The sequence below is a fragment of the Pseudopodoces humilis genome, chromosome 16 (genome assembly GCF_049639895.1).
Source record: "Pseudopodoces humilis isolate 2021_Gansu_Grassland_sample_001 chromosome 16, ASM4963989v1, whole genome shotgun sequence".
Taxonomy (NCBI): domain Eukaryota; kingdom Metazoa; phylum Chordata; class Aves; order Passeriformes; family Paridae; genus Pseudopodoces; species Pseudopodoces humilis.
Window position 1 is genome coordinate 6,801,667 of NC_142215.1, and position 21,561 is coordinate 6,823,227.

At 41.5% G+C, this 21,561-nt stretch overlaps 1 protein-coding gene across 3 annotated transcripts in view; it reads left to right on the forward strand.

Moving 5' to 3' along the window:
- Positions 1 to 21,561, forward strand: part of AGBL1 (AGBL carboxypeptidase 1) — a 342,670-nt gene that overhangs the window by 64,957 nt on the left and 256,152 nt on the right. For all 3 annotated transcript variants that reach the window (XM_088063318.1, XM_088063317.1, XM_014251368.2), the window contains exons 15-17: positions 3,095 to 3,182; positions 9,191 to 9,335; positions 12,871 to 13,024. In XM_088063318.1, the coding sequence (XP_087919444.1) occupies positions 3,095 to 3,182; positions 9,191 to 9,335; positions 12,871 to 13,024 (387 nt within the window). The remainder of the gene's footprint in view (positions 1 to 3,094; positions 3,183 to 9,190; positions 9,336 to 12,870; positions 13,025 to 21,561) is intronic.

A 21,561-nucleotide genomic window follows, 5' to 3' on the forward strand; every position in this document is an offset into this window, starting at 1 on the left:
TAAAGTATTCACACAGACCCAAACAGAATTTTTTGCTCATCTTATACTGCTTACCTGAATTACCAAACAATTCAGTGTGGTGTGTGTGGTAGAAGCCTGAAAATGAAGGATGTTGATGTCCTGTTTTCAACCACAATGCAATTGATGTATCCCCTAGTGCCTTCACTCTTGTAGCCAGAGATTTAGGCTATTATTGGTGGAAGGTTGTTATCTGCTAGTTTGGCTGTTGTCAGCATTTATATTCTCATTTTGTGTACCTGAAACTGTACATGACTCACATGTTCAAGCATGCAATGAAAAATATATTTGGAAGAGAAATGTGAAAATACCATCTGGACTAAGGAGGGAGGCTAAGCCATGGCTTTTGGATGGCTTGTTCACGGGATTGGCTATTAAACAATTCCTCTGTGAGTTCCTTATGTTGCTCCAAGCGGGCAGTGAAGCTCCAGCTTTTCTGGCTTGGCTGAACAAAGCTTGCTACCCCTTCCAGCACATGCATAGATTTACAGAGCAGTGGTAAGAGATGCTGTTTATTTGTCACATTCCCTCTGCACCTTCCTGGGCTAATGCCCACACTCTGAGACAAAAAGCCTCCAGTTGTGATGGAGTGCCAAAGTGCCCTGGGTGGCAATTCTTTACAGCTCCTGGTTACTTGTCTGGTTTGATTTTTTTCCCCATTTGCTCTTGGTTAGATGTCACTGTGTGACTTTCAAATCAGCAGAAAGGATATTTAATGAAGTAGTTGTGGCCAGGAGCAGAGCAAGATGGGAGGCGCAGCCTCCACCTCTCTCCTTCCCACTCTTGCACTAACTTACTCTACCATGGGAAATAATAGGATTTCATCAGAACCCTGATTTCAGTTTGTTTTCTAAAACTGAACATTTCCACAGGGGAAGTAAAGAGGAAAAACTGATCTTTTTTATTTATTTTTATTTTTTTTTTAATTAAAATGAGATGGCAGACTAGTAGCAACCATTGCTCTGAGACAGTTTCATGTGTGAGTCCTTTGGACTCAGAGAGAAGGGCAGGAGCGGGCATTCAGGATTTCAAGACCCCTGCAGACTCCTGAGCCCCACATCACTTCTCTGATCAAGTGGGCATCTGGACAGGTCTGTGTCTCTCAAAATTCATAGTGTCCTGGTACCAAACACAGAATTGCCTCTTATACATAATTCACAGTACTGGTTCAGAAAACAGCACTGTAGAGGCCACTCCTGGCTGTGGTGAGTTAGTGCTGCCCCACAGCACAACCAAAGGTGAGCTGGAAAGGCATTGCTGCTGATGCTTCTGGCTCTGACAGCGCTGCAGACTTTAACAGAGAAACCCAGAGGAAGCAGGGAACTGAATAGCTGTTAATGCAAATGTGTCATCAGTATTAACCATTGTCAAGCATCACCTCCCCCAGCACAAGAACAGCCAAGAGAAGGCTCGGGGGGCAACTTATCAACATGCAAAAATACTTGGGAGGGCATTTTACTCTTTCTTGAACGTGATCTCACAGAAGTGGTGCCAGCATGATCGCTGGGCTCAGCTGTGGCTGTGCAGGGCTGCTGGAGCTGCTGGCAGGAGCCTCCCCTGCAACCCCTGGCCAGGCACATCCTGTGCAGAGAGCTCTGCTGGGGGGGGCAGCATCCCCACCCTGCCCTAAAGGGCAGGCAGGTGTGTACAGCAAGGGAAATTTATACAGAAACTTCCTGCAGAGGGGCTGGCTTCATGGAGCTGCGAGTAAGGGATGTGCAGCTCAGATCAGAGAAAGCCTTGTCCCTCAGGGCGTGAAATGGTAATGTTTGGGAGGTCAGGAAGAAGTCATGCTCTGGAATGATGCAGTACAAAGATGGATGCTATTGTTGTCAGTATTTATGACACATAAATGTTATTTAGGTCTAGTAAGTTTAAAACCTTCTAGTTTTGCTTGCTGATTTTGGAAGGCAGGGTACTGGATGCACCACAGATCTCTGATGCTGTGTGGGATTAAGAGTTCAATATTAGTGCAGCCAAGCATAAAATATTGGACTAACCAAATTACTGATCTTGTTGATGCCTTGATTCATATTATTTTCTTTCCCTTCCTCTGTTTGTAAACAAAATGGTTTGCAAAGGCCAGAAGGATAATTTATTTTTTTAATAAACTCCATTCAGCTAATTTGTTCTGGAGGGGCTTTTTGTACAGACATGGCTGTCACAGAACAAAACACAGGGTTTTGGGAATGTATTTACTCTGCATAAACTATCAGCAGAGAACATTGACAAAATAACGGTGCTGCTTCAGCCTTTTCCTGTGGTGGTGCATTTTGTTAATATGCTTCACATATGGTTTGTCCTGGTTATTCCCCTCCAAAGGGGAATGGTTGTACCCAGGTTATCGCTTCCTTCCCTAATGTCATTCACCCCAAGACCCTTCCCTATTTTCCAGAATGGTCTATGTCAATCTCCCCCTTTACCAATCACCCTAAGTTCCTGACTGCCAGTCATGATGGGCCCTGCCCCTTATTCCAGATCCTTCCCTGTCCATCATTGTAAACCTGCCCTTTGTTCTGGACCCTTTGCTGTTAATCCCTTAACCCTCGAGGCCCCATTGGCCTATGCGACCAGTCCTCTCCTCCCCCTCATCCCTGTCGGTCCCTGCCTTGTAATCCCCTCCCATTGCTCCTCCCTCCTGGAGTTCCCATTGGCTGATTGCTTGTACCCGCCCATTGAGTCGCTGCGGTATAAAATCCTGAGCACAGGCACGCTTGGAGCTCTTTGGTGCCTGATTTCTCTGGGGAATAAACCTGTCCAGGACTCACACCAGAGGCTCCTTTCCATTCTTTATCCATGTCCTCGGTGCTTTCACTAATATCAAAAGCTGTAGAATGTACCACCCTGACCCACACAACTCACCAGCTGTACCTCTGATTGTGTGGCTTTCTGGGGATGCCACACATGTGCTGCCATGCCAGGGAATAGCCTGGGCCGATCAAAATTAGCTGCGGAGACAGTTCATGGCGCCCAACAGGAGGCAAACGTGGATTAGGTGCGATGACATTTTCCTTCCCACTCCTTTCCTTTCCAGCCAGGCAAGTCCCATCACCTGAAAGTGTCTTGTTTTCTGTAGGCATGCAGCTGGTCATGTACTCGGTGAGGGAAGCTCTCCAGGGCAGGCCTCGCTGGATTCGGGCAGGCCAGGAGATCTGCTACTACAAGTAAGTGCGCTTTTGGTCAATAATTTGTGCCTTCCTTTCTCCACTGTTTCTCTCCTGTTAACTTCATCGATGTCATGAGCCTCTTGCCACCAGTGCCCACTATTTCAAATGTCTCTAAATTTGTGCTGGCTCAATGACTTGTGTGCCTCCACTCTCAGAAAACAGCCACAAGTGAGATCTCACTATTATATGCCAGGGAATATGCAGAATTCCCTTGCCCAGGAGGGAGGAGAAGGAAAGGAAAAGTAGTGTAGTTGTTCTTTCCCCTGTCTGGGAAGAAAAGATCTGGATGGGATCGTTGTTTTTCTGTTGCATATGCTGACTTTTATAAGGGATAAAGGAGCTGAGGAGCTAAAGAATGGGTTGGATATACAGCAGTGGTGTAAAGGAATCCTGGCCAGCCCAGTGCTGATATCTGTGCAAGTTCCGTTTCACGCTGGTTTTGCAGTGTGCCAGAGCCTCAGAAGAAAATTCCAAGTTGTCCCAATTCCTACTGTAATTTTTTGGTTTTTCAGGGTTGAGGTGTGGGGGGAGTTCAAGGCACGGCTTATCTTCTCTCAGTCTGGCATCTGTCTACAGCAATTTGAGTCGCTATTGCATTTTATTTTAAGTATTCTTTGCTGACCATCATGCACCTGACCTTTTCTTCCTCAAGAGCTCACATATATGGTGCAATGGCTTCTCTTTACATGCCTGTCATCTCTGACTTCTCTGAGTTTGGGCAGACTTTTCATGCTGGATACCATTACAGTGGCTTCCCATATCATTAACAAGGCAGCTATTGTGCAGTGATTAAACAGCAGCTGACTTCCAAGATTAAGCCATGATTGTGCAATTAAGCCAGTAATCAGATTCTTATTCAGAATGTATGAGAGAATTGTTTTATTGATTGGGAATATTCTGTGTTTTCCAGCTGTACATTGAATTATATGTCAACATAATCATCTAGGATAAGTACTTGTCTCTCGTTTACTGTGTGTTCCTGGTTCTCACATACTTTTGTATACACAAGAATGTACATGCACACACATAAATACATTTTCACCTCTACTGAAACTTTAGTGTTTTTATTTAACTGATTTTAAAAGTGATTTTCAGCCCTTAAAAGTTCTAGGGGGGAAGAATGTGAAACTAGTGTGGTTGGGGCTACTCAGGCTTTGTCTCAGAAAAGGAGATGGGATTGCTACAGTGATATCACACTGTCAGTGTTTTGGGGAAAGAGCTCACTTCAGTCCCATTCACCCTGGTCACAGGTATCCTAAGATGGGGCTGCATATTTTGAAGGGAACCTCATCCAATTATTTTTACCAGGAATTTTTAATAAGTATGGGAAAAGAGTGGTACACTTTCAAAAATACAGAGGAGCCCAGGGATGCCTTTAATTGCTTTTGCAGCAGGGCCTGTACTGAGAGACACCTCTGAGCTGAAGGACAGTGGGAGGAAAAGCTCACTGGTGAGATGTCTGTGTGAAGCAGGTTGGCTGATCCTTGGCATTTATCTTCCCTGTGGATGGGGTAGTTCACTCATAAAGATGAATGTTGTGGCACAGCTGTGTCACTGTGTACCTTTCTCATATGTCTCACAAGAGTTTTTATGTTGTGGAGAATACTAGCAGAGCTCTTGTCAAAAAGTAGCTGAGTGACACTTCTGCTCTATTTTATTGCCTCTCTGTGAAGTGACAGGATACACCCATGATAAACAGTTGCAGTTACAATAAGATCATCTAATTCTCTTGCTGTCTTGGCAGCTTTTATGCAGTGAATAATGCTCTGTTCTGGCAAATTAGTTAAGGAACAATGGCAGCTGAGTGTTGAATTGGTGACAATGTGCTTGTGCCTTTGGTTTCATGGCTCATTCTAAGCATATTATCTAACCTCCAGCTTTTTCAGACAGTAGTCAGGTCAGATAGTAATGAGGTACATGGAGTGTTTTGTTCTCACATCAGCACTAAAAACTTGGCTGTTTAGTGATCATAATGATGTCAAAACTAGGTCTTCTCTTTTCAGCATCTTTATAATCACATTAGATGAAATAAACATCATAACATTACCAGGTCACTTCTCAGCTCTAATGATATCTGTGAGAGGGTGAGACATCAGTCTCGGTCTGAGAGCACCTGGCCTTTGCAGTATGACTGAACACCTTAATGGCACAATGGCTGGGGGAATATTTATTCTACTTCAGCTGGGATTCTGCCTGGAATATTGGCAACAAAAATACCTTATCACGGATTTGCCCTTTGGAAAGGAAGTTGTGCTGTGCATTTTCTGCTTTCCAATGTGGCAGACCCCAGAGTTGCAGCCATGCCCAGTAAATTGTTAAATCCTGTTTTTTATGGTATGAACCAGTGTGTTATTAAAGCAACTTGCACTTAATAACCACACTTAGAGATGTAAGGAAGACATGGAAAATGAGGACACCAATACCACTTCTGGGTGGGAAGTATTTTGGACCAAGGGAGTACAGCAATAGATTAGAAGAGAGAAACATTTTATTTTCCCTTTGAAGTCTGTTTTGAAGTGTCCCAAAAGTCTGGGATGTTGATACTTTCTGTGGCCACTTTAGTCTAAGCTGAAAATGCCATATTCCATCACCTAACAGTGCTTTTTATGATGCCAAATGCTGCAGATAGGAAGTCTAAAGATCAGATGGCCAAGAGATATTGTTCCTGAATCACTTGGTGCTTTTGAATTCCTCAGTTACAACCCAGCTCCTTTTCCTGCCTGCATCTTTATCCAAGCTGTTTCACCTATGTCTGTTTCTCTACCTACAAAGGGTGGAAAATTAGAGTCACTTATCTGCCATCCAAAGAATGGAATCAATAAATGGGGAAGCGTGTTTTAATCACATAGTGTTTGCAAAGACCTTTTTTTTTAAACCCAGAAAATTATCTTGCAGAGTCAAAGATAAGTAGTATTGTAATTATTATTAATTAACTCTTCATCACTGCTATGCTGGAAATACAATACTTGTGTATTTTTTTCTGAAGGAGAGCAGCAAGCAAAATGATTTCACTAGTACAACGTGACTGAAAGGCAGAGTAGCTACAGCTTACATGTTCATTGAGGAAACTACACGTTGGTCACTTTTTTTTTCTTTCCAATAACCAGTGTGTTGGCTTCTAAAAAGCATGAAAGACTTTCAACATGTTTTTGAAAGAGAAGAAAAATAAGGTAGTGGAGACTAGATGTTTCCAGAGTCTTTTATTCCTTTCTTTTTCCTTGCTTGTTACTTTATGCTCCATGCTGATATGGTAGAGTGTTGTGATGAAAAAGTGGTGAGGAACTATAGAACATCAATCTGGTGGAGGAAAAAGGAAGCAGTAGAGCTCTTTTGCCTTGACAGCAGTAGGAGGAGAGGGAGGCACAGAGGATAACGTTATTTTTTTTAGGTTTCTTTTAAAAGTATTCAGAGCTGCTGCTTTGTGTGATGGATTGTGAGGAGACCAGATTATATACAGTAAAAGTACATGGCCATTTACACTGCTTACACACAGGGGGTTTTTCTTTCTAATGCAGGAGTGAAGAATAATGAAGCGTCCCAAAGCCTGTAAACTTCCTGTTATTGCCAGCTAGCTTGCTATAGATTGAAACAGATGTCAAGAAGTGATTCAAAAGCCTGGAAATGTCTTTTCTGGGTGGGTAGTTAGGTGGAACAGCAGAGATGCTTGGAACAAGGATGAAATGCTGCTGAGCAGCACTGAGGGAGTTGTGCATCCCTGCCCTCAGGATCAGGTCTGAGCAGGCAGGAGTGAGGAAGACTGAGCCACCAGTGTAGCACCAAGGTCAGAGGGATCTCCTGCTGCAAAACCCCTGGGTTCAAGTGGCCATTTTGCGTAGGAGAGGGCACTTGGCTGCAGAATCAGACTACAGAGGGAGAAGCCTTTACTCTGGAGTGTTAGGGACAGGTGGGAATGATGTTCATGTGAGATGTTTAGGCAGTACCTGCCTGCAAAGACCTGCTTCCTCCCACACCTCTAAATACAAATGTGAACTTGGAGGGGAGGAATTGGAAGAATTCAGCACTTTTGTGACCACTCTTTATGAATAAGGTGGTCTAACCTTCCAAGTGACACTGAGTATAATAGAGGCCATGGAGATAAGCATTTTCCTTCTGCACCATGCAGGAAATGATTCTTCATTATCCTTCATTGTCAAAATTAACAGGAAATATATGTCATTATTCTGACTTCAAAAAATACCAGACTTTAACCCTCAATCCAGTGAAATACATATATAAATGCTAAGTACATGTTTCTGTATTTGTGGGTTTATTGAATTTTTTTCCTGAGTCTCCTTGTCCAGTATTAAGGTCCTTTATTTGCAAAGGATATGTTGGGGTAAAGGCTTCAACTGAGAATAAAATCATAGGCTTTTCAGGTTTCCACTGTGGCTCAGTGTTCCTGCACTCTCTATTGATCCAGTTGGTATCACTCACCCCACATGTTCCTAACTATTGAATTCAAGTAAAAACCTAGCAGCATTTATTGTCTCTCCCTTATGAAAAAGAGCTGATTATTTTGGAGAATTTGACAAGAATAATTATCTTTTCTCTCCACCCCTTTGAATAAAAATGAACAGCAGCAAAATAAACTAGTATTGTAAAATTCAGGAGCTGAAATTGCATCTTTTTGTTGCCTCTTCTATTTTGCATCTTAATGCAACATTGATGATAACATTTGTCAAAGAAACCTCACAGTCCTTCAGAATCAGAAGGTTTGGCAACAACATAATTGGTGCAATGTGGGAAAAATATTGTTTGAAATGTACTTATAGATGCAATATGCTCTGAGGCTTCTCCCTAAAGTGCATGATTTGTCACTTCATCTCTGCTGAAAGAAAACTTCCCTACTCAGCCTGAAGTCATCTCTTCATCAGAGGAAGTCTCCTGCAGGAGATCAAGTCCTGACACTAGACTGAGGAGCTTGCTATAAGATTTTGTAATTTTATTGAAGGTGGTGTCAGGGAGTTGTGTGCTCTCAGACCTTGCCAGTGTTGACCAGAGCTGTGCTGCAGTGAGGTTTCAGCTCAGTTGCTGCTGTGTCCCTGTTGCTGTGTCCCTGCTTTGCTACACATCCTGATCTGGATCCTGACACATGAGCTGACCTGCTGGTTGGACCCAGACCTGCCTCACCACCACAGTCCTGTCTGATGATCTGGACCTGTGGTGAAACCCCTCTGCTGTCCCCAGGCATGCCCTGATCAGGTGCTGTGGGAGATGACCCTGCCTTGAGAGTTCCCTGCTCTTCTGTCTTCCATACCAAGCTCAGCTCCTTATTTTTTAGGGAGCAACTGGTCCTCACTGCTCCCTGAGAGGGAGAGGCTCAATTCTTCAAAAAGAGGGATACAAAGAAATTTTTGAGTAGGTCACGACTGTCAAATCTGTAGGAGGTCACTTCTCCTTCATGCTCAATCTCTATCTAAACTCACTCTCCCCTTCTTCCTACTCAGCCAAGTGCATTTGTTGTTATATGAAATATTTTTATGTATGTCCTATTTATTATTTATTTTTATTCATGGAATATCACTTTTCTTCTATGGTGGAACTGAACAGTTGCTTTGGTAGGGTATTCATATTTTCTAAATCTCCAGGCTTTTTGCAGAGTATTTTCTCATGGCATTGTTCAGGGCTGTGAATAGGAACCTGCATCTCTGAGCAATATAATATGGGTATCTGAAGAAATACAGCAGATTTAGCTGGATGCATAGTTTAAATATGTCTGGACTCTGCTGTATGAGCTACTATTAGCTGACTGCTTTTTTATTTGCATCTTAACAAAACGAAGCATTAATGGATGTTATTTTCCTAGGAGAGTGCTCCCATTCCCCAGCAGCACATTGACTGTCTGTGTCCTGCACTGCCAGCTGCAGTTCTGCCTCCTGACTCGTGCTGGGCTTTGTCCCCTCTTGTGTGGATTTTTCTCTGAATGCTCATTTTTCCTATGGCTGCTTCTAATGTACATCTAGAAGTGAAAAGCATTTACTTCCCTCCTCTTTTTCTTCTTCCAGAAACCACTACCACTGCAGTGCAGCTGCAGGAGGAGGTGTGAGGGGAAGGTTCTACTACACACTCACCTTCAGCATCAAGTTCCCTCACAAAGATGATGTCTGCTACCTGGCCTACCACTACCCCTACACCTACTCCACAATGATGGTAATACTGACATGTCCCCCCAGATAAGATAATGGCCCTGACAGGTTGGAGCTGCTTGGGTATGTGTAGGTTTTGAGATGGCACAGAGGATTGCTTTCACACCTCCTCATCCCTGTGAGTGTTCAGGGTCAGGTTGGATGGGGCTTTGAGCGAGGTATAGGGGAAGGTGTCCCTCCCCATAGCAGGGGGGTTGGAATGAGATGATCCTTAATGTCCCTTCCCACTGAAACCACTCTGTGATTGTGATGGTGCAATTGCCTTGTTTACAGCTGCAGCTCCTGCCACCTGCAAAGCCCAAAAGGCTGTAGAAGAAATGAAATTTATCTTTGGAATAAGCTGAGCACAAACCATTAGTGCTTATACCAATCACAATACAGACCAAAGGTGTCTCCGCTCACTTGGGGTGGCAGCATCCTCCTCCTGGGGGGCTGGGAAGCAGGGGCCTAAACCTAATGACAACTCAGATGTGCTGCCTGATCCTCCTCCTGACACAGGGTAACAGTCCAGCTTTCAGAGCTACACCCAGAGTTACCAGGCTGCTGGACCTCAGCTGACACTTCACCAGCTCTTGCCTCAGTGCCAGCTGGAGTGTCAGGAGGAATTTGTGACACTCCCACCAGTGCTGTCAGTACAGAAACTAAAAGAATACAACTCCAAAGCATAAATGTAGTTACTGAGTTGTACCAAGTTTTTTTGCTGGGTATGGGTTTGTTTTCCACAGCCTTTTCTGTGGAAAGGGGTGGATGGTAAGGGAATTTTCTGGGAAATGCATCCAATGTATTTCCTCTATAATTGATGTAGGGGAGACCAGGGTCTGAAGGGGAGATAGGATGAAAGGAGTGAAATGAATAGTTCTGGGAGTATCTTTGCTTTGATGGTAAAGATGGGAACGATGTTGGTGCAAATGAAACCACACAGTTCCAGTAGATCCGTTTCCCTTTCTTCTCACCTCACTTTCCATTATAAACACATTTTATTTTGGGCAATTCATGCTGGTGTGGGTTGGTGGAGTTTGAGGTCACTCTGTTTTTTATAATGAGATCAGTTTGCCATAACCAGATATTGGAGGCTGTGCTTTCCAGGGAGCAGTGTCCTCCACAGGACTCGCTAGAGTTAGGCTTAGATTGATTCCCCCTCAAGAAAACCTTTTGTCAACTGTTTCACATCCCATTTTAGACATTCAAAGAAACTGCTTCCAGTATCTGGAAGAAAGACAGTCCAGCCTTCAGTCCAAAACATGTCTGTCAGCTCCCTTCTCATCATTACCTCACCAGTTACTCCTAAAATTCCACAGGGAAGAGTGTATGCTCCTGTGGTGGGCTCTGACCTTTAGCCCTGAGGGCACAAATATCTACAGTCTTTAGGGTAAAAACCAAAAGTGATACTGAAGAATTGGTCAGACTTACTCACCACCATACATTTCACATAAATGCAGTGTCTCATCATTATTTTACTGTTATTGATTTCTGTCTCTGCTGGCACAAAGCAAGAGAGACTTGGAGAGTTTGTGTGCACTGGGAATCACTGAATATCTCACCTGCTCCTGAATGAATGGAATGGAGATGAAAAAGATGTTATTCTTAGGGCTTGCAGGACCAGGTCTTTAAAATTTCACTGTCTTTTTAAATAAAATGCTCATTGAAGTTAAAGGGAATTTTGCCCCAGGAAAAGTTTAAATGAACTCAGACACAATAAGGACCATAAAGTTTGGTAAATGGGAGTTATGGGTGGAAAAGGTTGATAAATTATCATGTCCAGATCTATCCATAGCAAAATCACTACTTCTAATAATTCTGAAAGGCTTCTTTGCTTGGGCTAATTTAAAATGTCAAGTGATGCACTATGCACATTTCCATTTTACTTTTATTTCCACGGTAAATAAACTAAATCAGGTTTGTGCATCAGTAGATTGCATTTTAAAGCATTTGTCCACTGGTGAAGTTTGTTGGTTTTACATATCAATAATAAATTAAAAATTATTATGAACCCAAGGGCTCAATTAAATACATAGTGCTTTGGGGAAGAAGAAAAATTTGTATATGGAGTTAACAATTTTAAAATGTTTTTAAATATCATATATATTTAATGGTTATAGGCATATTTGCAGGAAATATTGCAGAATCCTATTTGAACTGGATGCACTCTGCAGTTCATTACTTCTTGTCCATTAGTAATTACATTTCTTCTATAAACAGTAATTTATCTATTTTTACAACACAGTATTAATTGTTTTGATATCTAGCTGAAATCTCTGTGGTAGCTATACCCAATTAAGTTTCACTGGGTATCAGGAACATAAGTAAATGGTGATATTGAGTTCTCTGTATCTATATGAGATTGTTAAATGCATCTAATAATTGAATTTACTTTATAGAGCTGTATTTTAATTGTTTTATAACATAGCTGACTGTAAATTTCGGTTCTGTGTTTATATGGCTCCATTTGGATTCTGGGAAAGCAGTCTGAAACACTGGTGAGCCTCAATGTTTGAGGAATAGGAATGTGGTGCCCCATAAATGTGGATTGAAATTCAACCCTGACACACAGAGACAAACCTCACCCTGTGAGGGAAATGGAGTGAGCTGATGTGTTTTAGTTATTGTTGGGACAAGTGTGCTCACTGCACCTATTCCTGCCAACTGGGAGACAACTGGTGTTCCACAACACTCGGCAACACCCCGCAGTGGCATTGCTCACACTCACAATTGCAATGCAAACAGAGAGCTACACTTCATCTGCTGTGTGGGTGACAAGTGGCTCCGTGTCTAATGAGGCAATCGTAATTTGTTCCAAAGAGTCTTTCTTCTAAGCTGCCAGTTCTTTTTCTGAAATTTCTCAAGAAGCTGTTGGGCTTTAGAATTGTTTAAAACTTGTCATAAAAAAATTGTCATAAACTTTGGGGGTGGGGAGAAGATCTCCCATTTTAAATAGCTTCTTGGAAAGACACTCTTCAAATTTCCCACTACTGATTGTACAAAATGTTGTTTCGATATAAACTTTTTGGCTGCCTCTGATACAGAGTTGTCACTGAGTTTCACTGGCATGTGCTTGACAGCTAAGCAATCAATTCTGTAAATGTTCAAAAGTGGTGGTTTTCTCACATTTCTACAAAACCCTTATTAAAATATGAGGAGTAAATGCTTCTCTTTTGGATTTCATGTGTGCATAGAAATTTCATTATGCTAACAAAAGCACCTAGGAACTGTTCAGGCAAAATCATAGAATAGTTTGGGCTGGAAGGGACATTTAAAGGTCATCTAGTCCTACCCCTCTGCAACAAGAAGGGACACCCTCAAGTAGATCATGATATAAAAATAAATACTCTGTGCAGCTCAGTGAGCTGGGATGCACTGTGAATGGCTTGTGCATCTTTGTGGGATGTAAAAGGTGGTGATATTAACTGGCCGAAGAGAGGAGCTGGGAAGTTAGCAAGATATGAAATTAGTATCAAAAATAATATACAGCTACTGGAATAAAATGAGGTTTTACAGACCATGAACTCCTTTATGAATCTGCTTCCATGCTTCATTTTCAGTCCCATCTTGATATCCTGGAACGAAAAAGGAACCCTAAGAAGGTTTACTGGAGGCAGCAGACGCTCTGCCAGACTCTGGGAGGAAATCCATGCCCATTGCTCACAATCACTGCCATGCCTGAGTCTAAAAACAGAGATGACCTGGAGCAATTCTGTAAGTAGCCCAGTGAAGCGTTAAAAAAGATGCTGGTGAGCTGTGCTCATGTCAGCAGTGACAATAACAACCTCTTTGTGAACATGCTGATTTTCTTGTCTTTCTCATTTTGGAAAAAGGAATATAAATATGAGGAATAGCCAATTATGATGCTTTTTAAAATTATAGGTTTGCATAGAGGAGGGAGGAGAATTGATGCCATTTTGTACTTCTAGTTTCTCTTCAATGATGGAAAGCATTTGAAAAGTTCAAAATAAAATATCTCTTAGAGCAGAAAACTGTGAAATAACTAATTCAACAAGATTATTTTTTGTATTTTATTTATTTTTTATTTTATGTTTTCTATTAAAATCATTTATGTATTTTGAAGTCTTAAGCTTGAAAAAAACCCTCAAAACCAAGATAACTCATTCCCAGCTGGACCAGCAATTGAAGTGTTCTGGTGAAATTCCAGCTCCTCCAGTGTGCCCAGTAGATCCATCTGGACACAATATAGCTCTTTGCATTCTGTTTGAGACCATACCGATGATGTACTGTTTAATAGTAAATATTATAATTGCCATTTTATATCTGGAACTGGTTATTTTTCATTTTGAGAGCCAAAGATTTAGACCTTCAGTGGCCTTAAGATATGCATGTTTCTGTAACTCAACAGCAAGTGATAAAATTCTGCTTAGCATCACATTGGGTTAGCTTTGATTTTAGAGCCTAAATCATTAACTACTTACATGTAGGTTCATTTTTTTTTTTTTTTAAATCAGGAACAAGGTATACAGTGAATTTTTTTATGTCTTCAAATATAACACGGGTTGAGACCTTTGAGGCCTGTGAATATTTAAATTGTCTTAAGATCTTTTTGGATGTTTAATGAATATTTTTCATTACCTCACCTAGATACTAGGCTAGAAGAATCCAGAGGGATTCTGTGACATGAACTGCAGTTCTCGTTGCAGGCTTCTCCTTCTAAACTAAAAAGGAGCTGAAATATGAGAGTTGGTGAAACTTATTGCTATCTTTTTTTTGTCCAGGTTTAGAGCAGAGTGACTGCAGCTATACTGACATTACAGTGTAATCATCCACAGCTCATACCTTTTTACTGTAATGACTTGATTACAAATTCAGCTTTTACCCTGGATTAGCAAATTTCTGTCATGAACATTCTTTCCTTGGTTGAAGTATTAAAGCAAAATAGCTAAGTACAGGCTACATGGGGAATTTATAATGTGCATGCACATGCGCTGGTTTAATTGTGGCTGTCCATGCCTGGCTTGAAGAAAGATTTCCTGCCCTTAAGCACTTTTTTTCCCATCATAATGATGATACAGAAAAGCAGTGGTGGGAAGGAGGAGGTTGGTTACCTAAAGCACCTTTGGCACGTGGCAGGTGATCACCTGGTCAGGTGTTATTTCCTGACACCTCATGGCAGAAGTTCTCAAGAGGGCAAGTGAAAGTAAGCTGGAGTATTTTATTTGAGGATTGGAGCCGTCTGGAAGAGGCATGCAGTGAACAAGATCTTCTGCCCAAGTGAGAAGCCCTTTCCAGTGGTGTTACAAAGCAAAAGCTGAGCTAATGTTTGGATTTATCTAAGCAAGGGCTTGGAATGAGTCAGTCACACGAGGAGTCAATATCCTAGATGTTGGACTTTTGCTCTTTTGGCTTTGAAAGGACTTTCTGAAAGAAGTGTTTTGCCATAGGAAAGCAAAACAAACCCAAAACAAACTAGCCAACAATTTCAAGAAAGTATTGTAATATAAATGTGGCCATGTTGGGAGGCATGGCCATTTTCTGGAGCACTGTACTCTCAGAGTATGTTAGACTGCTTCTTGCAGTGCTAGAACAGAGCCTGCCAGGTTTTCAAAGGTTGTTAACCTGTCTGCAAAGACAAGGCTTGGCTTGCTTATTCAGTCCATCTGCTGAAAGGTTCATAAGGTATCTATGAACAGTTCTGACAGATAATTTTTCTGAGTGCTGCAGACTATTTAATATACTGCATCTAGGTTAAAATCCCAATTATGTGGCTTAAATCCTCTTTATTTTCAATAGAAATAATTATCTCCTGCCTTGTGGTAGTACATGAAGGCAGTGGGAGCTTATAGTTCTCCCTGAAATGCCATGAAATCCTGTGCCACTAAACCCTTCCTCTGAAGCCTTGTACTACAATAAGATTTGCAGGCTTCCTACATCTATCCATGAGACCATGGAACCCAATCAAAACCAAACATGTAGAAACTCCAGTCGTCCAACTGAAAAATAAGTTTTTTTTGGGGAAAGACATTGTCAAGGCAACACAGTTTCCCTCAAGTTTTCAAGACTGTAAAAGTAAACACCAATACTCTTAAGTGATGAAAATATTTATTGTTTTATCTAGTGGAAGAACAGCAAGGCAGCACACCATGTTTTATGCTGTGGGGATGCCTGTAGGCAAATCTGAATAATCATGTATGTGCTTATTTTGTTTGAGTAGCTTGGATAATTATGGCTTTTGGGGATGCACTTAGTCTAATTTGTGCTGCTTTGTGTGGCTTTGATCAGCAGTTACTTCTCAGTTTCCTCATTTTGTATGACATACCCATCTTTCTGTGAAGTGTTTTGGCTGATGGAAGGACCTGTTTGTCAATGTTTTCCATGCTAAAAAACATAACTCAAGAGCAGCAACTTAGAGCTAAATATGAACAGACCAAAAGGTGTAGGATTTCTCTGCAATAAATCGTGTGGCTTGGAGCAGTCTCCATGCATGGGTATTTTATCTTGGGAAGGAATGTGGAGCTCCAGCACTTGGCATATGGATAATGAATAAAAATGGAGAGCCCTTGTTTTTTCCTTCTGGTTCAGGCCAATGCATAGTTTTCATAAGCTATAGCCATTTTGATTTCTTGTCAAATTTATGTTGCCTTTGTTACATGTGTTAATCTGTACCTTGAGAGTTTCTTTTTAGCAATGCCAGTGGCACAAATCCCACCAGGACTTTGTAGCTCCTGCATGTGATCCTACTGAAAGAGTCTAAATCTTTCTCAAATACAGACATGCAGGGATAAGGAAACATCACAGATAAAGAGGCATTGGGTGGGTGAGGAGTGCTGGGAAGGCAGCAGGGTGAGCCTGGTAGGAGTGCAGTGGGAAGGAGTTATTTTGTATTGGAAGTTCCCAGGGAGAGTGAGCACATGGCATTCTCTGTCAGCTGTGCTTTACTTCCCTTCCTCAACTCTATCAGATTGCTCTTGTCAGGCTTTTGATTAACATGGTCCTAGGATGCTTAAATTTGTCTGAGTTAAATTTATTAATGTGCACCTTGTTAATATGAAGCACAAGCCATGCTGAAGGGAAGAAAGATGGGCTACTTCTTCTCTTCATTATGACTTGTTAGGGTGAGGCTTTGATATTCACTTTAGGCTTCTTTATCCTTCCTCTCTTTATATCTGCCCTTTATATGACAGTGGTGCACTGAATAATTTCTATTAAATGTTGAGTTCTGAAATTGATACGAAGACAGAAAGAAGTGAGCTGGGAGCTCTTTGGCTTCCTGTGCTTTTACTCTTGTTCATGCAACCACTTGGTTACATTCAGCACAACCTCCACTCAAACTTGATCCATGTTTGTGGGTACCTGGGCCTGGTCAGTGGTCCCTGCTGGGTTTTGCAGCTCCATAGACTTGAACAAATAGAAACTGAGAGGGTCTGTCTTGTTTTTTGTGGTTGCTATTTAATTTTAGACTTGCCCTTCTTGCCATCAGATGAAGAAGACTCAGCAGCCAGCTGGTACAGATGTCTTTAATACCCATTCTAAGTGCAATATCCTCCATGGTCTTCTGATGAAAGTAAAATCATTCTGCCTGTGTGTGGGTGACTTTCTGGCTATGCTAAGTCTGCCTGATGAGAGTTAAAGGGGCTTTTGAAGGGAGAGCAATTCCCAACATCTTTCAGGGCATTCTCAAATGATACAGAAACAAGGAGAACGATAAAGCTTCCAAATCTCAGTTGCCAACTCCCTGCCTGATGAATTAATAGGTGTTTTCAGGGCTCTGATTTTCTTCAGTTTGGCACACACACAGAGCCCAGTGAAGGCAGTGTTAGCAGCATGTATGTGTACTCAGTCATAGTTTGCAAACTCTTAATTCACAGTATTATTTATGCATGTGTGCAGTGTGTAACTCCACTAAACTCCCTGGCAGACAGCTGAGTAGACCCTGCAAGCAGTAGGGTACTGTTGTAAGTGACAGAGCAAATGGACAGATTAACTCTTCAAAGAAGTGTAAGGAAAATATCTAAACACTGATGCACAGGCAATGACAAAATTGTCTCCTCATTAAGAAAGTAAAGGACACTGATATGTTGCTAATATTAATAAGAGTGGTGGAATTAAAACCACCAAAAGCAAAATGATTGGTCAGAAAAGAGCAGTGTACACTCTACAGTGCCATGGGAGTGTTTTCAGGAAGTGTTTCCTGGCTGAGTTGGGCTGGGTTTGCTCTCACCTTTAGTTAGAGAAGGGAAGGGGCAGGACACCTCTGAGATGTGATGTAGTGTGGATGCCTTTCTGGCTAACACAGGGTAATGACTCAAACAGTCCTGAAGGAATTGCACAACTCTCTTCCTGGCCGATTGTACTGTTGTTTTCCCCATTAATAATAGTGATTATTCAGTGTGTTATGTGTATTCCAGAGTCAACACACCTAATGAGTGTGTCCTTTTAGCCGTGGGTAGCATTATAGATATGAATTTCGTGGTTTAAAGTTACCCAAATTGTCCCAGATAATTAGCAGCAGAGGTGAGGGAAATGAAACAAAAATGACACTAGCAAATGGATTTACATCTGTAATACCTGTCACTTTGAGTTGCTCTTCTGTCATCATATGTCCTCTTTATGCAGAAACCATTATGAATATTGTCAAAAAAAGATAATGACACCTGCTTATCTTAAATGTAGTCTACTGGGGATTTGAAGCACATTTTTTGTCTAGGCATGTTTCTGAAGAAGGATAGAGTAATGTTTTCAGGATAGATATGGTTGGATGCTCATACCATTGAATCTGCAGCTGCTCCTGGAGCTGGAATGAGGGATAAAGTGAGACTAATGAGGTGCCTTTACCTGGTCTCATCTTAAGCCTATGGAATAAAAAAGACACAGTTGCTGGGAGAAACTATTCTAACATTTCTCAATTTGGTTGTATAGGCTATTTAGATGGTTGTTTTGCAACTCTGATCTTTTCTCAGGAAGGAACAAGCCCTTTACCTTTAAATATAAATTGCAGCAAAGAGCAATTCCTGAGCAAAGAACAGCAGAGGATGTGAATTGCAGGGGCCACTTATGCAGGATACTGGGAAATAATGATAATGTGGAAAATGTACACAGTTTAATTAAGCACATTGATTAAATCAATATGACTCAAACAGCTTAGTGCTCCAATCAGCTTAATCTCATTAAATGTAATTCAGGCCTCAATAATTGATTAATAATGCATTATAGTTTATGAATTATTGACTCTGAGTTATTATAACTGTGCCTGCTCCCCGTGTGGCAACCAGTGTTGCATGTTAATTATGAAAGGCTCAAGCTCTGTTGAATAACTTTCTCAAACCTGGAGAGGACACATCTCTTAGTGAAACAGGGATCAAATTAGTTCAACGCCTTACTGGAGTCAGTCCGTCCCAAAGGAAACTGCACTCCTTAAAGGAAGCTCTCATCTAATAACGTGTAAATAAGGAGGTTGAATGACCTGCTTTGATTGGTAATGATCCTTTCAGCAGGCAGAAGGGCTGCCTGTGGCAGTTCATCTGGAGTGCTCACCTGGCATTGTGCTGGCTGGAAGCAGCTCACCCCAGCAAGCACATCTGCTCTTCACTGTCTGCACGTGCTCCTCCCTGCAGCACACATGCTGATGGACCCTCAGCTCACATCTGTCTGCCAAAAGGGGACCAGTCCACCTCCCCAGCACTGTCTGGGTGCTGGCTGGTTTCTGTGGAAACCTCTGATAGGCTTTTATAATGACATTTCCACAGTGCTAATGTCATACAAGAAAAAAGAACCATTGCTGCTATTGATGGTAATCTCAGGAGAGAAACCAAGAACTGAAGAAAGCCCCTGCTCCTTGGGTAGTCCTTCATTAGATGGCACCTCCACTGAATGAGGAGATGTTATCTCTGACAGACTTGTTTTTGTAGCTTTCTAGGGACTTAAAGTGGACCAAATTGTGATCTTACACAGAAAGTGTCCACCAGCATTACGTTTCCTTCAAGTATTCCATTTACAAACCTGTTCTGCTTTTTCCTTTCATCAGTTCTCATATCTCTTCTCCTTATTTGTGATTACAGTTAAAAGTGAACGGATTTTACTGTGTATAGAAATTGATTGAGATGATTATAGAACACTGGAGAAAAACATTTTTTCTTTATCCTTGCATCTGCAATAATGTGGTTTGTGTCTTTGTATTTTTTTGATTTGAAGATTTTCTCCTAATTTGCAGGGCTGCCAGGCAGAGGTGCTGATTTCTCTCTCACTTTGTACCAAACACTTTGTTTTTGGTGACAGGAAGAGTCAGGTGTTGTAAAAACTGTTATCCTGTTTTAATGCAGCAGTGAAGAAAGGCTGAATAAAATTGTCATGTGTTCTACAGTGCTAAATAATTACAGAATTGAGAATATGTTTTTTTTCCACTTGAATAGACAGTTTCTCAAGCTTCTGAAGCCAAAGCAATGCTCTGCAGTTATGCAACACTGATGGTGTGTGCTGAAATTTTTTCAAGATTCTTTCAATTTCAGACATCTCTTTTACTTTTTCTTTCTGATGTCCCAGTCACAACAGCGTTGGCAGCTCCTTGCAAAGAGAGCAGACAAATTTCTGCAAAACTATGCTCCTGTTTCAGTATCCAGCCTGCTGCCATAAAGATGGAAGCTGGTTGAATGGAATATGAAATTTGTGAGACAGACACGTGGCTGTCTGCTGGCTGAGGCCAATATTTTCCATGATGTATCAAATGCTCTTTGAATCCCAGAGTTTGGTGGAGTGGACTCTGCCAGCACAGCTTTGACACTGTGGTCAGCTTGCAAAATACTTATTAATATATTGAATTCCAGTAGTCAAGGCAGCAAGAATAGACAGAAAACACTGAACAAGGATGCTAAAACTGGGCTTTGAAGCATTGACAATCACAGTTTTTTTAGCAAAGAGAGAAAGTAAATATTAGGGTAATCTCTCACTCTGTCCCACCCTCTGCCTAATACAGCATGATGGCAGAATAAGCACCTTAAATGAGATTATTTGTAGTGTTCTTCATTCAGCTGCCGTGTTCTGCATTTTTAAAAATAAAATTCCTTCTGAGATTTGGATATTTTTTCTAAGCCCTCCTCTGCTTAGGGGTAGAGCAGAAAATTCTGTAGCACTTTTTTCAGCACTTGTTCAGCTTCCTTTCCTTCTTTGATTTATAACAGTCTTATTTCTGCCCCAAGAGACTTATAACCTTTACATGTCCTTTCTAAATAAGAAATTACCTTATTAAAGGCAGAATTTTCTGGAACATAAGTTATCAGTATCTTCTTGGTTGGTATAGACCTGGGCTAGAACACCAGGAGCTGGACTTGATGATCCTTGTGGGTCCCTTCCAACCCAAGATATTCTATGATTCTCTCAGTAGTGTTTAAGGCTGGCAATGCTCCAGACTTCCAGAACATAACAGCCTTTTCTGATACACTAATGAATTAAACATCTTGAAAATCTAAATTAGCATATCTTAGTCATAATTATTTTATTTCTTGATTGGTTTGTCAAGTGCCTCAGAAGGGTCTTCTCACAGGAGTGTGGTACTACTTGTATTTTTGCTACAAGGCATTGAAAATTATCAATGAAACTGAGAGTGGTTTGGTTGTATGTGTTTCTTACATTGCTTTGGAAATTTATAGGCAGCTGCTTGGAATATTCCTGTCTTACAACACCCCAGGACCAGTTCTCATTGCAGTGGACCTGCAAGCTTCCATAGAAGTGCTAGGTTGCCTAAACTCTTGCCTTAACAGAAGAGGAAAAAAATCATCTCTCCCTTAGGCAGAAACAGTTCAAGAGAAGCCTGCAGGGGTTGTGTTTCCAATGGCCAATCAAGGTATTGAAATGCAGCCCAGCAGAGCCCCCAGGCTGCTTTTACTCCCTCAAATGGTGAACAAGCATTAAACTGCAACTGGGTCTCTATTATCAACTTCAAATTAAGGTGTGGCAAAAAAACCCCACAAATTAGTGTGTATCTGTGAGTGGCACATTTCCCATGCCTGGCCATAAATTCTAGTCATGTACAGTCCTGTGGGGTGTGTGCTAAAAGGTCACTGTAGTACTGTGTAAGGCAGCCAGAGAAGCATTTGAACTGAGGTAAATCTCTCCTCAGTGTGGCAGAGATAGGCTGTGAGAGGGAGGACATAATTTTAGGGTCAGATTGTCACTGGAGATGGAATATTGATAGGAGCAATGTGCTTACTAAGGTGTGGAGAGTCACTGCTGGTACCTGAGGGTAAATGCCAAGGTCAGGAAGGAGTTCCTTCATCTGGTCACAATATTGCCCA